Raw genomic sequence first — 14,605 nt, forward strand, 5'->3', positions numbered from 1 at the left:
TCCTGTAGCTTGCGTACATGTAGTTCACACCGCCTTGGGCCACTCACGGTTTGCTTACCTGCTCATGGTTGCTCTCCCACCATTGCCCACACTCCCTTTGGGGGTGAAACACTCTATTTCCGACTTGTGCTGGGCCAGTCTCCTGTCTTTGTACCTGGTAAGCATGAACAAGGACAGGAGCAAACAGAAAGATATGATTGTGTGCTTCACTGGCCAGGCTGAGGGACAGCTGTGGCTGCAGAGGGTTGTCCTGTGTTAAAACAGGTGTCTGCTTTTCACGGCAGTGGCTGACCTGTAATACTTATTGGATGCTTGTGATGGTATATGCATCACATCAGGGTTACTTCTTGTTAAACCACACACGATCTACCCTTCCAGATTGCCTATTAATTTGTGATTTCATCACATTCAATAGTCAAAGGCAAAAGGAGTGCAATTCCTAGCCTCTGAGGAAAAGATTCATATCAATAAATTAGAATTTATTTAGTGTTTACTATGCACCAGACATGGTGCTAGGATTTTCTCTGAATTTAATCCTGGCAACAACCCTATGGCAGAGGCTCTGTTATTATTATATCCACTCTACTGAAGAAAAGAAACCCAAGATTTTAAGGATTAAGTAGAATGATCAAGGATTTTGAACATAGAAGTCCAAGTTTAGAACCCACACTTTTAGTCATTGTAATGTAATGTTGCCTTCCATTATGATTGTGTTTTTAATCATTCTGGGGTGCCTGGGTGGCTCAGTCGGTTGGATGTCTTGATTTCAGTTCAGGTCATGATCCCAGTGTTGTGGGATTGAGTCCTGTGTTGGGCTCAGCGCTGACAGAGCCTGCTTGGGATTCTCTCTCCTCTTCTCTCTGCCCCTCCCCCACTTATGCCAGAGCACATACTCCCGCCCTGTCAAAATAAATAAACATTAAAAAAATAAATAAAATAAATTGCTTTTATCATTAACAAAGCTTCATTGAGTGGTATTATGTTTGAGCATTATAGGAGAGACTGGTGATGCCAAGAGAAGAGATATTTCTTGGATGTAAGAGGTTTATATAACCATTAAGCTGAAGCTGAACAGTCAGTACTGGGCTGCCTACATTGTGGAGGACAGCTCGAACCCCTTTTGTATCAGAAGTGGCATATCACCACATCTGGAAGGTACTAGATGTTTTGTCTAAAATGAGTTATAAGATTCCCAGTGTTAGTCTGCTACATGGTGAATCAAGAAGAACCTTCATATTTGAATGACCGTTTTCAAAGCCAACATGCTCTCACAGAAGTCATCTTTTTTTATACATCGGTTTAAGCCTGTGGCTAATTAAAGAGGGTACTGTTGTGTTCATTGCCACAGGAGGACACTGCGACTTACTTAACTGACTTGACCAAAGTCACAAGCCTCATTGGTAGAGAATGACTGCTGGTAGACCTTGCAGCAGCCCAAGACTCTTAAGGTTTATTGCCTTTTTTCTCTCAAACTAGAGCCTAATATGATATCACTTCATCCAAGTCCCTGGTATTCAACAGGCCGTGATAAAATGACGTAGTATCAGAAGACTTGCTTACCCTTGGTAATGTCATTTTTGCCATAAGTTTCTTTTCTTGCTGCCTCAAAATTAATTAAGAAGTGCAACAAAAGCAAAATCATTATTAGTCCTGGATAGAGGCCTCCCTCTGAATTTTCTTTTCTTCTAAGATGTTAAAAGTATTTAGTATTTGAATAAAAATGGCCCATTATATCAAGCCAAATGGATAGAATAGATTACTTTATTCAACAGACATTAGTTGAGCATCCATTTAATTCTAGGCAGTGGACTTTGGTCTGGAAACATAGAGATAACTAATCCACAGGTCCTGCCTCACAGAGCTCACAGTGCAGTGGGAGAAGGAAGGGAAGAAGGCAGTATGTTGTTTATCAGTTTCAGCCAATGATCATGAGAGAGGGTCTTCTGGAGATTTTTTAAGAACAGTTTTTTTTGTTTTTGTTTGTGTTCTTATTTTTACTCTTGGCAAGAAAACACTTGGAAACCATGGTATCTTTTTGCTATGGACAGTTGTCTGGTGTGGTACTTGGCAATGCTACAACCATGTTGCAGGCTTGAGAGAGTCTAAGCCAACATTCTAAAAAATGGTGGCCTGAAAGATTAGAAGAATGTAGATTTTAGACAATTCAATGACTGAATTAACCTGTTTAAGCTCAGAATTACTTTTTATATGAATCTTATCATGTCAGCCACTTTGAATTAAGTTTTAGATTCTCTGATACTGAAATCCCCCTACCTCTTATTTACTTTTGTTACTTTCTCATACCAAGGCTGAGTCTTAGAATGTCTAAGTTTGTTTATAGCATTTGGTTTGGATATTTGTAAGCTGTCTCTCTCTCTGTCTTTTTCTGTGTGTGTGTGTGTGTGTGTGTGTGCGCGCGCGCGCCTGTGTGTGTGTTTATGAAGACGCTAAAGCAAGTTACTAACAAATGCTTTAGTCTTACCTAATCATTTGTCTTCTTTTAAATATTATTCCTTTTTATACACACTATTGTATATGAAAAAGTAGGCGAGTCTTCAAAGAGTTAGATTTGAATAGGTAGAAAAAGAGGGAGATAGACTGGGAAAAAACAAAGGATTGTTTTCTCAATAGCCCACATTTAGAGAACACCTAAACAACTGGCTCTTATAATGTGGTACAGACTCCACTGCTAATTACTGGAAGCTATGCTAATTATAGCCCTAACCAGTGTGATATGGTGATTTATAAATAAATAAATATATATATATATATATATATATATATGTATGTATATATATATATTTGGTTATTCAGATGACCAAATATAGATAATATAGGTGACTAAATATATGTGAGAATATATATATTTCTTATATATATTTGGTCTTCTTCCACTGTTCCCAGCTCACAGTTCCCAAAACCTTGGAATTTCCTAAGTGCTAAAAGTCCTAAAGATGCCTTTTGTTATGTTAATAAGATGATTCCCAAAAGCACTTAAGGATGGGGCTCGGTGGCCAGTGGAGCCAATTATGTGATTAGAGGGTTGGAACTTTCAGTCCCACCCCTTTATCCTCCAAGGAGGGGGGAGGGGCTGGAGACTGAGTTCAATCACCAGTGGTCAATGATATAATCAATCATGCCTTGTAATAAAGCCTCCATAGAAGTCCAAAGGACGGGTTTGGAAAGTTTCTGGGTTGGTGCACACACGGGGCTGCTGGGAGTGTGGTGTGCCTGGAGTGGGCATAGAAGCTCCGTGTCCCTTCCCACATATCTTGCCCTACTCATCTCTTCCATTTGGCTGTTCCTGAGTTATATCCTACAATAAACCGTTGCTCTGGTAAGCAAAATGTTTCTGTGAGTTCTGTGCACCACTCTAGGAAATTATTAGAACCTGAGGAGAGGGTCATGAGAATCTCTGGTTCACAGCCAGTTGGTCAAAAATATAGGTAACAGCCTGACTTGCAACTGGCTCAGAAATTTAAAGAGGAGGTCCTTAGAACCTCCAGTCTACAGCTCAGACAGAAGCAAAAGCAATAGTCTGGACTCGTGAGTGGCATGAAGAGGAGGGGCAGCAATCTTGTAGGACTGAACCCTTAACCTGTTGAATCTCCAGGTGGATAGTGCCAGAATTGAGTTGAATTATAAGACACCCAGCTGGTCAAGAGAATTGCTTGTTGGTATGGGACTTGCCCACACCAACACATTCACACTGGAATTGGGTCCTTGAACCCAAAATAACTAGTTACTACAGATTTAGTGTTGCATTTTCAAACTGATTACCTAATGGGAACTATCATAAGTCATAGGACTTGTAAGTACTTCCATAAAGCTTTCGGTCACATGTTTGTAGAACTGGCATTGCTGTGCGTGTATTTGTTAGAGATTCTCCTCAATTACCTTTCCTGTCACTAGACTAAGAAAGTATCAAGAAAAACAAAATAAAGAATACATAGTTGTGTCCCTATGTGCTCATCCCTTACCTCGTCCAGTTATAGACCCATGTAAAAGTGGTCCTGGCTCTGATGATTTTGGAATTCTCTTCTAGGTGCCATCATATTTGAGGCTGACTTTAGCAAATTTTGGAGCCAGATTTTATTTCTTAGTTTTCCTTTTCCCTCCCTGGCTTTAGACAGAGTTCTGCTTTTGGTTTTTAGTCATTGTTTCTATTTCCCCTCCATACCACCAGAGACCTTTCAAACAGCTTTGGAAATATTCAACTCTTTTCCCATGTTGACTCCTCAAACACCAGCCTACCCTCAGTTTTTGGGCTCTAGACAAAGTTCACATCAAACACCTGCCCATAGGTAACATCTTTAGCAATCATCCAAAAACACAGCTTCTAATTTTAAAACTGTATGAGGCAGAGTGCAACCCTTTGCATTTTATTTTCCAGATTTTTTTGATACATTATCTTTAGGACTATCCTAATTTTGGATCATGATAGTCATCAAGTAAGGACAGAAACTATGATATGTGTTTGAATAGCTTTTACAATATTGTAGAAAACTTTTCCTGTACGATTTGATTCTTTCAACAAACTAAGTAATTATTATCCTCATCCTTCAGAAGAACCTGTGGCTCAGAAAGCTTCACCGTCTGGCCAAGTCTCCATAAATGGTTAGAGAAACGGGGCGAGAAACCACATGTTTTACCTCCAAACATCATGGTTTTTATTAACACCTCACTTCTTAAATTCATTTTATGCTAAAAAAACTTATTTCAATTACCAGATAACCTATTTGAGGGACTGAAAATACCATACATGAAGGGAATAGTGTGTACTTAACACAGCTGGACTTCGGGCACAATATAGGCATATTTTTTTCAAAGGTTAAATTTGACTACCCAATGGCCAAGTAGAATAGAGCTCCCTCCAGGCCTCTTGCTAACTTGGAAACAGACTGCCATTCCTCTGACTGGAGTTTACCTACACAGCAATTCACAAAAATCTGAAAGTCAGAGAGGCGTTGCTAAGAATAACTGTCAATCAGTGTTAAAGTATGGGAGACCGTGTGATATCAGAAGACAGGATGAGGTGGTAGACTTTCCAACAACTCTAAAGTGTTCCAAAGACAGCCAAAGGAAGTCCCAAGGCAATCTTTCAGGTTAGATTGCTCAGGGGAGAATTCTAGATGAAGACAGAGGAGAAGTCCTTAAGGATTTTCACTTGAGAGGGGAATAAGGCCAAATCTAGTTCATGATTATGAAGTCATTCCCTACTTCAGTCTCCTCCTTCTGCCCTCCGTGTGTCTGTATGCAAGTAAGTATATTCAGATGGTTTACTACTTGTTCCGGCAGATCTTGTGGTCTCCCTATCCAGAAAAACAGCTTGTGTCCAGACTTGCAATGTCAAGTTGATTCACTCAGAGATTTCAGATTAAAAACAAAAGAAATAAGCATGATTAACAGCCCGAGAAAATAATGTCAGAAATGAACATAAGTTGGGAAAGAATTTGAGAAGCTGCCAGGGAACATATTGCCCTGTCCTGTATAAAATAAAAGGAAGGTAGAAGTTGACAGGTGGGAAGCAATGCAAATAAACAATTAAAATGTAAAGAATCAGCTACATTGGCCCAGTAATTCTAGTCATAGGAATTTATTCTAAGGAAATTATTCAACAGAAGCTCAAAGGCTTCTGTACAAAGATTTTTTCTTTCAGTGTTCTAGAAAAATAGCAGAAATGAAACAAAACAACAAACCACCAGAGAATAGTTTAATAAATTACAGCATAGCACTACTATGGAAATGTGTTAAATTTTGTATGGAGTAAAGCCTTTCATTTAGCTTCCAGAGAATTCCCCAAGGATGTATTTTAATCCCACTTATGATGAGAACTTGTTTTCAAATATGAATCATCTTAAGCCATTGCCTTTCGCCATGTGCTTTCTTTTGATTTGGCTATTTGTTTCACAATCAATAGAAACCCAGGAAGATACAGATTTCAAAACTAATTCTAAAGTACTTTACAAGTTTACACAACCTCCTCAATAGGGAAAACTTTTCGGGGAGGAACAACACGTTGACCAGGCAGAGGATCTCTATATGAGAATAGGATCAGTCTAAATAAACGCTTCAGCAAAGTATTAACTAAAAGTTACTGCCTTCTATTTTAGGACTAAGGAATTTTCAGACAAAATAATTTATTCTTCCTGAAATCAGATGAGTACTTTTCCAAGAGGAATTCTTTCTAACATTTTTGTGCATAAACAACTGGAAAAGCTTTGGAGTCAGACCAAGCTGGGTAATGACAAGAGAAGCCAATGTTTACTAAGCACTGGGAATATACCGCACACATACTAAGCACCCAAATTTATTTACCGAATGAATCTCTGCAACTGGCCTAGGGATTAGGTACTACTCATATCCCTGTTTTACAAGGGAGGAAGAGCCAGCACACAGGGAGATTAAGTAACTTGTCCAAGGTTAGCGGATTGGTTAACTCTGATGTATATTGTTTCTCACTAAAATGTTGGTTGCAGAAACTAGCTGGGCCCTTTCTCGGGCCTGCTTCTGTCTTCAAATGGCTGAAAGTACACAGGGAGCTGTGCTATTTTTTTATTCTTTTTACCTTTTTCCTGATCTGCTGGCTTGAGCCCCTGCCTCTGCTCTTGTCTTGACCCTTTTTACCGCTACTGGATAGGAAAACTGATCCCTGTTTCCCTCTTTGGTACTGACCTTGGTTACAATCTGCACTTAAGTAACTTGATTTTCTCACTTTGGGGTTGGTTGGAGCCCAGCCCTCAGTGCTTCTCTGTGGAAGCAGATTTGCTCTGAAAGTAATGGAAAAGCAGAGACCCTCACAGCAGTCCCTTGCAAGGCCCTGTCCCTATTTTTGTATTCATATTTTGTTACCTTTATTCTTAAACAGAGTCCCCTGCCCAAATTGTATGACCTTGAGTCTCCAAAAACTCGAATCTACTACTGCTTCCCAGAGTTTGCCTCCTATCCCACAAGGAAACCATAAGCCAGCTGTGTTATATTAGTAGATTTGCTAATGTTTTCTGAGTTATAGTTTCCCCATCTGCCAAATGGAAATGTCAGGGATCAGGTAACATAGTTTATATAAAATTCTTAATTTTAATAGGTGCATATTAGTGGTACTTTTATACCTGTCATTTTTTCCCTGTTCTAATAACTTCTATAACCAGGCAGGTTTTTCCCAGATAATTCTGATACTTAGGAATATTATGCCATGAGTCTGCCTATGGGACATGATCTGTATGATCTCCATTACATTCTATGGGTTAGTGAATCTTTAATTTTTACTACCATCTAGACCTAGCTCACAGGATCTGTCTGCTCCCACATGCCCTAACTTAGGCTGCCAGAATTTAGGCTGGATTTGAAAATGAAATGGAGACAGATGAGGTTCTCTTCTCTTCTTTTTTTTATGTTTATTTATTTTTTCAGAGAGAGCCAGCAAGGGAGGGGCAGAAAGAGGGGGAGGGGGACAGAGGATCTGAAGTGGGCTCTGCTCTGACAGCAGAGAGCCCAATGCAGGGCTCGAACTCACAAACTGTGAGATGGTGACCTGAACTGAATGAAGTTGGACACTTAACCAACTGAGCCACCCAGGAACCCTGAGGTTCTTTTCTTTTATCTCAGCCTTTCTCTCCTGTTAGTCTTTATTAGCGCCCTGTTCTCTTCCTTCAGAACACTTATTTCAAATTCTAATTAGATATTAGTTTGCTCACTAGCTTGCTATCTTCCTCACTAAACTGTAAACTGCACAGGAGCAAGGGCACGTGCGTTCCTTTTGCAAGCGCCTAAGGCAGGGGCTGGTATACAGCAGCAACATGGCAGATGCTTTTTTGCATGAATGCAGCTGTAGAAACAGCAAAAGCAAGAACATTTATCAAAGGTGAGGTGGTAATCTGTATCCAAACCTAGCTCCATGCAAACTGGCTTTCTCCTCCTGTACACAGAGTCATTCACCAGTTCTTCTCAAAGAATTGTTCTGTTCCCCACCCTCCTTTCTTCCTCTGTCCTCTTCCTTCACCTTCCTTGCTCGGGTACCATAGCCACACACCAAACTTTTCCTTTTCTCTACTCGTCTGTCTCTTGACCCCTGAGGGACAAAGAAAAAGTGTTTCCAAGTGTTGCCAAGAATCTTAGTTCCCATTTCTCTCAGGTTTTAAAATCGCTTGATTTTGACAAGACCAAGAGGAGGTGGTGGTGACAGAGGGTTCCTGGTCTCTGCGTGCATGTGAGGGGCTGAGGAGGGCAGGGAGGCCATGCTTCTGTGACAGTTACATGCCTGAGAGCAGGGACGACACCTCTCCCCCAAGAGAGGGAGGCAATTGTGGCAATCCTGGGTTTGCAAAGTTGTGCTCTAACTCACATAAGCTTCAACAAATCATCTCCACTCTATTGCATGGGACAAAATTTACTAAAATCACAAGTCTGTGACTAGGGACTGCCCTTCCACCCCCTTCTCACTTTCATTTCATTGTTTTAATAGTAGCATTTTAATAAAGGGAATTATACCCCTCCTGGTTTTAGGATGATGTCTTATGGTTTATTATAGTCACATATAACTACAACAGATGGATTTATTAATTTTGCCATTTCTGAGCAGATTCCACATTGTTCAGTGTCTATCACAGTAAGATGAAAGTGAGATTTTAAAGATTTCATAATGGGAGATCTCAAAGAAACATTACATAAAAATTATATGTATATATATGATTTATACATACATAAACACATATATGTATACACGTACATATATATATATATACACACACACACAGACACACACACACACACACAATCACACATCTCTATATACATAAACAAACACATAGAGATAGATATACAATAGCTCTCCAAATTTTTTCTAAACAGATTGGGCTGTAGTTTGCTTGAGATAGGCAATAAATCAGGGCAATTAAGAGTACTGGCTTTGGAGTTAGCCAACCTGAGTTGCATTCCAATGGTTTGGGGTAACTTATGTAACTTTTCTTAATTTTCCTCTTTGAATAATAGGAATAATGCTGCTTAACTCATAGCATTGATGTTTTACATGAGGATTTTAGCGTTTAATTTAACAAAGACATTATGAAGTAGGTACTATTATAATCCTTTTTTACAGATAAAGAAGTTGAGCTACAGAATGGTTAATAACTTGCTGAAAGTTACACAATAAGAGGGGGCAAAGCCAGATATATCTGAGCTGTTGAATTCTAAAACACTATAACCAAAGTTAACAAAGGGATGACTAAAAGGGAAAGGAAAACTCAATTTAAAAAACCAAGGAGAAGCCAAAGAATAGGAAGAGAAGGAGACAGGGCAAACATAAGTGCCGGTTCTGTGTTAGGAGTTTTTATATATTGTCTCAAGCATCCTTATAACCCTGGGGAAGGGTAGTAATGACTTTATTCAAAAGAGAACTATAGTTTACATAGCTGATGAATATTGATATTGGAATTCAACATTAGGTCCTTCTTATAAATAATATATTCAAACACATATGGAGTGTGTTCTAGATACTCAGCATAGTCCTTGGTTCTGTAGTTGACATTAAGGAAACATGTTTCATAGCCTCTGACCTCAAAGAGTTTATAATCTAATGAGAATGACAAAAATGGATACCATAAACAATTAGAGGACATGAAATTCATGGTGAAGATAACAACACCAAGTGTGGCCAAGATTGACACATCTTAAAATGGCACATACCATGAAGGAATTCGAACTTAATTGGGCCTGAGAGGTACATCGTGCAGTCACTGTTTGTTGAATGCATAAGTGAAAAGACATGATGTTATTTTTCTATTACCTTTCTTCCTCACATAGGACCTGTTAGACTGAAGGGCTCAACTTTCTCCTTCATCCCAAGAGAGAGGGTGCAGAGAGGGGGAGGAAGAGGAAAAGCAATAGGGCAAGCTCACTGTTCTGCCTGTTATTGCTGTGTCAGAGCCACATCTGTATCCCTGTGCCCACAACAGTGACTAGAACCTGGCAGGACTTAATAAAGAAATGTGCTGACTCAAAGAATAAATGAAGGAGGAAAAAAAAGATTATTTCAGGGAAGACCTAGAGAAATCACAGGCAAGAGAAAAAAACACAACCAGGACCCATACTATCATGTTATCCTCTCTCTGAGGACTTTACTGTCTTTCTTAACTAACTCTTTCCTTTTCTGTGCCTCACAGTGCCCCCGACAAAGACCTGAAACACTTACAACTATCTACTGACAATACCTGTTTACAGATACAGGCGTTATCTAGGGGAAGGACAGTGTTATATTCATCTTTATTATCTCCAGTGTCTAAAATACCATCTAGCTCACAGCAGAAGACATGATGTATAATAGTTTCTCAGCAAACAGTACCTGTTTATTACTACTGTTGGGATAATAAACACTCACTGAGCAGAGAACCTTGTTTTCTTATACTGACTTCTTCCCAGCTCTTTCTAGCCAACTTGTTTTTTCTGGTCTGGTATACAACTTAGATCGCCCTACCTCTACTGACTTCAATTCACAAAGTTTAATTTGATCCCATGCTCCATAAAAGTGTGCATTGCCCCCTTGTGTCTCCTTCAGTAAAACACCCCATTAACCCCTTTTTGGTATTTCTCCTCCTTCCTGTGAGGTTCTGCTGCCCTCTAGGGGGCCTTGTTCATCACACACTTCTCAGGACCCAGTTTGATCTGCATTTGGCAGCATGGTCCTTGGCTAGGACCAGCAGACTCAAGGCTGGACTGCCAGCTTCTAGGGTTCCTCTGCCTGCTCTTGTCATCCCTGTCTCACAAACTGTGGCTATGTAGTGTAGTGGTTCAAGGATATGAAACTTGGGCTTCAGCAAGCTAGGAGGATGTCTGTAACTGAAACTCCTTACAAGTGGAGGTTTTGAGCAGGCTGCTGTGGGGTCTTAGTGCTCTTGGTACTAATAGGATCCTTGATTATGGGTATTCCACTTGCCTCTTGGTAGTTTACATATTACATCAAAATTTATTCTATGGAATCCAGGAGCTGACTAATGGAAGTGTTCTACCTGATGAATAAACAGTGATTTCTGTCTTTGCCTGGGGCCTGCCTGTCTTTGTCTGGGGCCTAAATTGCTTTTTGTTAAAGCTTAAACCAACATCTGGTCGTCATATCCAATGATGATGACACTTTATCTAATTTGACTTCTCTGTAACATTGGAGCTACTGACCACGCCTTCATTTACGAATCACTCCTTTTCATTTTGTGTTATCACTTGACTCTGAGGCTCAGGTGTACCTAGTCCAACATTCAGGAATTTTGTCGAGTTCTCAGATTTGCTTTCTTTTCTAGTCTCTGGTTCTGCCCTTGACTCTCCCAAATTGTACTTCAAACAGAAAACTCTCAGTTTTCAGGCCAGTTTTCCCAGCAGCTTCTTGGATTTGTTCACTTAGATGTTCTCTTGGGAATCTTGAATTTAACAATTCCCAAACCAAACTCATGTTTTCTTCAAACTTTCTCTTCTTTACCTTATCATCCCTGGTCCCAAATTACTTCTCATGTAGTCCCATTATCATCAAATGTGGATGGCTCCCTCCATTTTTTTTTTATTTTAATCTCCAGCCTGGACTTCTCTAAGCTCATAAGAGATAGTATTAATGTGTCCAAAAGAGAACACTTGATTTTACCCTTCAAAACTCTCTTCCCCAAATCTGAATTACAACGGTCCCAATCCTCCCCTTTACACAGGTCAAAACCTAGACTCACCTTTAATTTTTCTCTTTTCATTACATACAACTTAACAATTAAGTCCTATTATTACACTTTCCACTTGGAATCATCATAGTCTTTTACCTAGCCTGTCACAATGGATGTCTGATTTCTTCTTTCTCTTCTTTCTACTCTACATTCTATTCTATCTATAGACACCAGAGGGATCTCTTTAACATATTACTCTCATCATGTAATTTCTTGAACCTTCCAAAGTTCTGCATCACATTCAAGACAAAATACAAAAATCTGCACCTCACCTACTCTGATCCTTAAGTGTTAGTCTGCGTTTTTCTCTTACTGTTCCCTCCTCTTCTTATTTTACCACAACCACGATGGACTTTGCTTGCCCCCTAAGATGACTGTCTGGTTCCTGCCTCAAGATTTTTTTTTTTTTCCCTCTGCCTGAAACACTTAGCCTCCACCTCCTGGATCATTATGTATCTGATTTTCTTACTTCATTTTGCTCTCTGTTCAACTTATTCAGAGAGGCTGTTCATGACACCATATCCAAAAATATTTCAAGTAACTCACCAAACCTCACTATAGTCCCTCACCTTTATTCACTTTTCTTTATGGCAGTTATACCTATCTGGAATTATATGATGTGTTTGTTTAATATTTAGAATTACTTTATGTGTTTATTTTTTCTTATCATCCTCCAAATATAATTGAAATTATGTAAGGGCTGAGATTCTGTTTTGTTCACCACTTTATGATGAACAAAGTTTAGAGCAGTTCCTGGTACGCAGCACATTCTCAATACTTGCTAGATATACTTGGCTAATAATATCAGGGTATTGAAATATAATCCAAGTCCTTATATAACTCATATAACTTTCGCTTGATCTTCAATGGGGATATATATATATATATATATATATATATATACACATATACACACACACATATATATAATATATTATGTATTAGTTTGAAAACATTTTATAATAGCATCTAATATCTCAATAGCATCTAATATCTAATTAAATATGTTTAATTTTAGGACAAGGACAAATTAAGCATGTCTAACATTTTAAGGCTGGGAAGTAGTATTTGTTCCATTTGACAGGAAGACAGAGATAATGAAAGTATTACAGAAGAATTTATTTGGTACAAAAGAGTGAGTATTGGATGTGTTGAGGTTGAGATGATGCCAGATATGAAGATGGTACTATCCAGTTATCATTTGAAGACTAACAACTAGAGCTTAAGGAAGAATACTTCAGAATTGAAAGTGCACTGATGGTTGGGTTCTCCAAAGAAAAGAACACAAGGAGAAAAGAGCCAAGGACCATGGACTGATCTTAGAGAATACCTTACAACTAGGAGACAGGAAGTGGCCCCAAGGAGCCCTAAACCCTGTACCTTTGTGCCTGTTATCTCTTGCTGGCATGCCTTCCCCTACCTAAGCAACACAAACACTCCTACTTATCTTTCTTTTCAATGCTACCTCCTCTATTAATTACTTTAGTAGATCACTGAGAGTTGAAACTGATAACTGATTCTCCCTATTCCAAGAGGAATATATTTTTTTTCAGCCAAAGAGTAATGGAGGATATAATGAGGCACAATACAAAGAGCATGACGAGTAGCCTGGTGGTCATGGGTTTAAATCAGCTCAATCATAGGCTAAGTGTACAATCTTGGAAGAATTATTTCATCTCTGAGTCTCAGTTTCTACAACTATGAAAACTGGTATATCTTTACTTTGCAAGGTTGTTGTATAAATTAAATGACATATAATAGCACAGAGCACACTGAAGGAGCTCGGTAAATATTTGTTCTCTTCTTCTTGTGTGTATGTATGTATTGGGGGAAATTGGGAGGAATGCTAGAGAAATGGGTGGCCAAATGACTCAACAAAGGTGGAAAACTTCTTTTAGACAAGAAGCTAGAGAAAAGGATATTCCTATCTTTCTATTGTTTATTTCTTCTTTGACAATTCCACCTTTACCAAGGGAATGGAGCTTGAGGGAAGAGAAAGAATCATTAACTCACAGAATTATGCCTAAGGCATACTTTCTTCATATGAAATGTTATTTTCTGAAAGAGATAGGCCTTGCATGCCCCACATGTGGTGTAGCTAGTTCACTTCCAAGCAGGGCTAATGCAAATAAAAGGAATATTTCTGGAAACAGAATTTTGAAAAAAAAATGCTTAGGTTACCCCACCACCCAGACAATTTATGTCAATTAATTGAAAATATTTTAATCAAATTCACATAGTAACAAATGAGATCACTAACATCACATGCAGATTAAAATTCACTGTAATCACAGCATTCAAGAATATCAATTCATTATACAAAGGGAATGTTTTAGATGCAATTCATCAAAATCATCCAGACATAGTCTTTTATAGTTCCACAAATATACTTCAATTATTGCAGAGCCAAACCATTTAATTAATCATTTCAAAGCATTTCTCTTCCCCCAAATTAAATACCTGAAACAGATCCTTCATAATACTACAATCCACCGGATCTAAATCTTCTTAGCTTTTACCTCTACATATACCCAGTGAGAGACAGAGATATATTTAAATGGTATATTATCAGGCAGTGGCAAGTTGACTTATTCTCCTGGGAAATGAACTGCTACTGAGTGCTGACTCACCATTAGGGGAAGAAATAGGTCCTCACCAGAGGCTAGAGAAATGAATGTTTGCTGGTCACTCACTCACTTATTTATTAGAGAACTTTTAATTTTCTTTTAAGTTTATTTATTTATTTTGTTAGAGAGCATGAGCAGGGGAGGGACAGAGAGAGGGAGAAGAGAACCCCAAGCAGGCTCTGCACTGTCGGCACAGAGCTTGATGTGGGGTTCAATCCCATGAACCGTGAGACCATGATCTGAGCCAAAATCAAGAGTTGGACACTTAACTGACTGAGCCACCCAGGT

The 14,605-nt window shown here is 38.9% G+C and overlaps 1 protein-coding gene across 8 annotated transcripts in view; it reads right to left on the bottom strand.

Annotated features, from left to right (window-relative positions):
• Window positions 1-14,605, bottom strand: part of GRM5 (glutamate metabotropic receptor 5) — a 525,626-nt gene that overhangs the window by 21,770 nt on the left and 489,251 nt on the right. For 4 of the 8 annotated variants that reach the window (XM_049653217.1, XM_049653213.1, XM_049653208.1 and 1 more), the window contains exon 8: window positions 59-154. The exons of the other annotated variants lie outside the window; for them this stretch is intronic. In XM_049653217.1, the coding sequence (XP_049509174.1) occupies window positions 59-154 (96 nt within the window). The remainder of the gene's footprint in view (window positions 1-58; window positions 155-14,605) is intronic. 8 annotated transcript variants of the gene reach the window in all.

This window comes from Panthera uncia, chromosome D1 (genome assembly GCF_023721935.1).
Source record: "Panthera uncia isolate 11264 chromosome D1, Puncia_PCG_1.0, whole genome shotgun sequence".
NCBI lineage: Eukaryota > Metazoa > Chordata > Mammalia > Carnivora > Felidae > Panthera > Panthera uncia.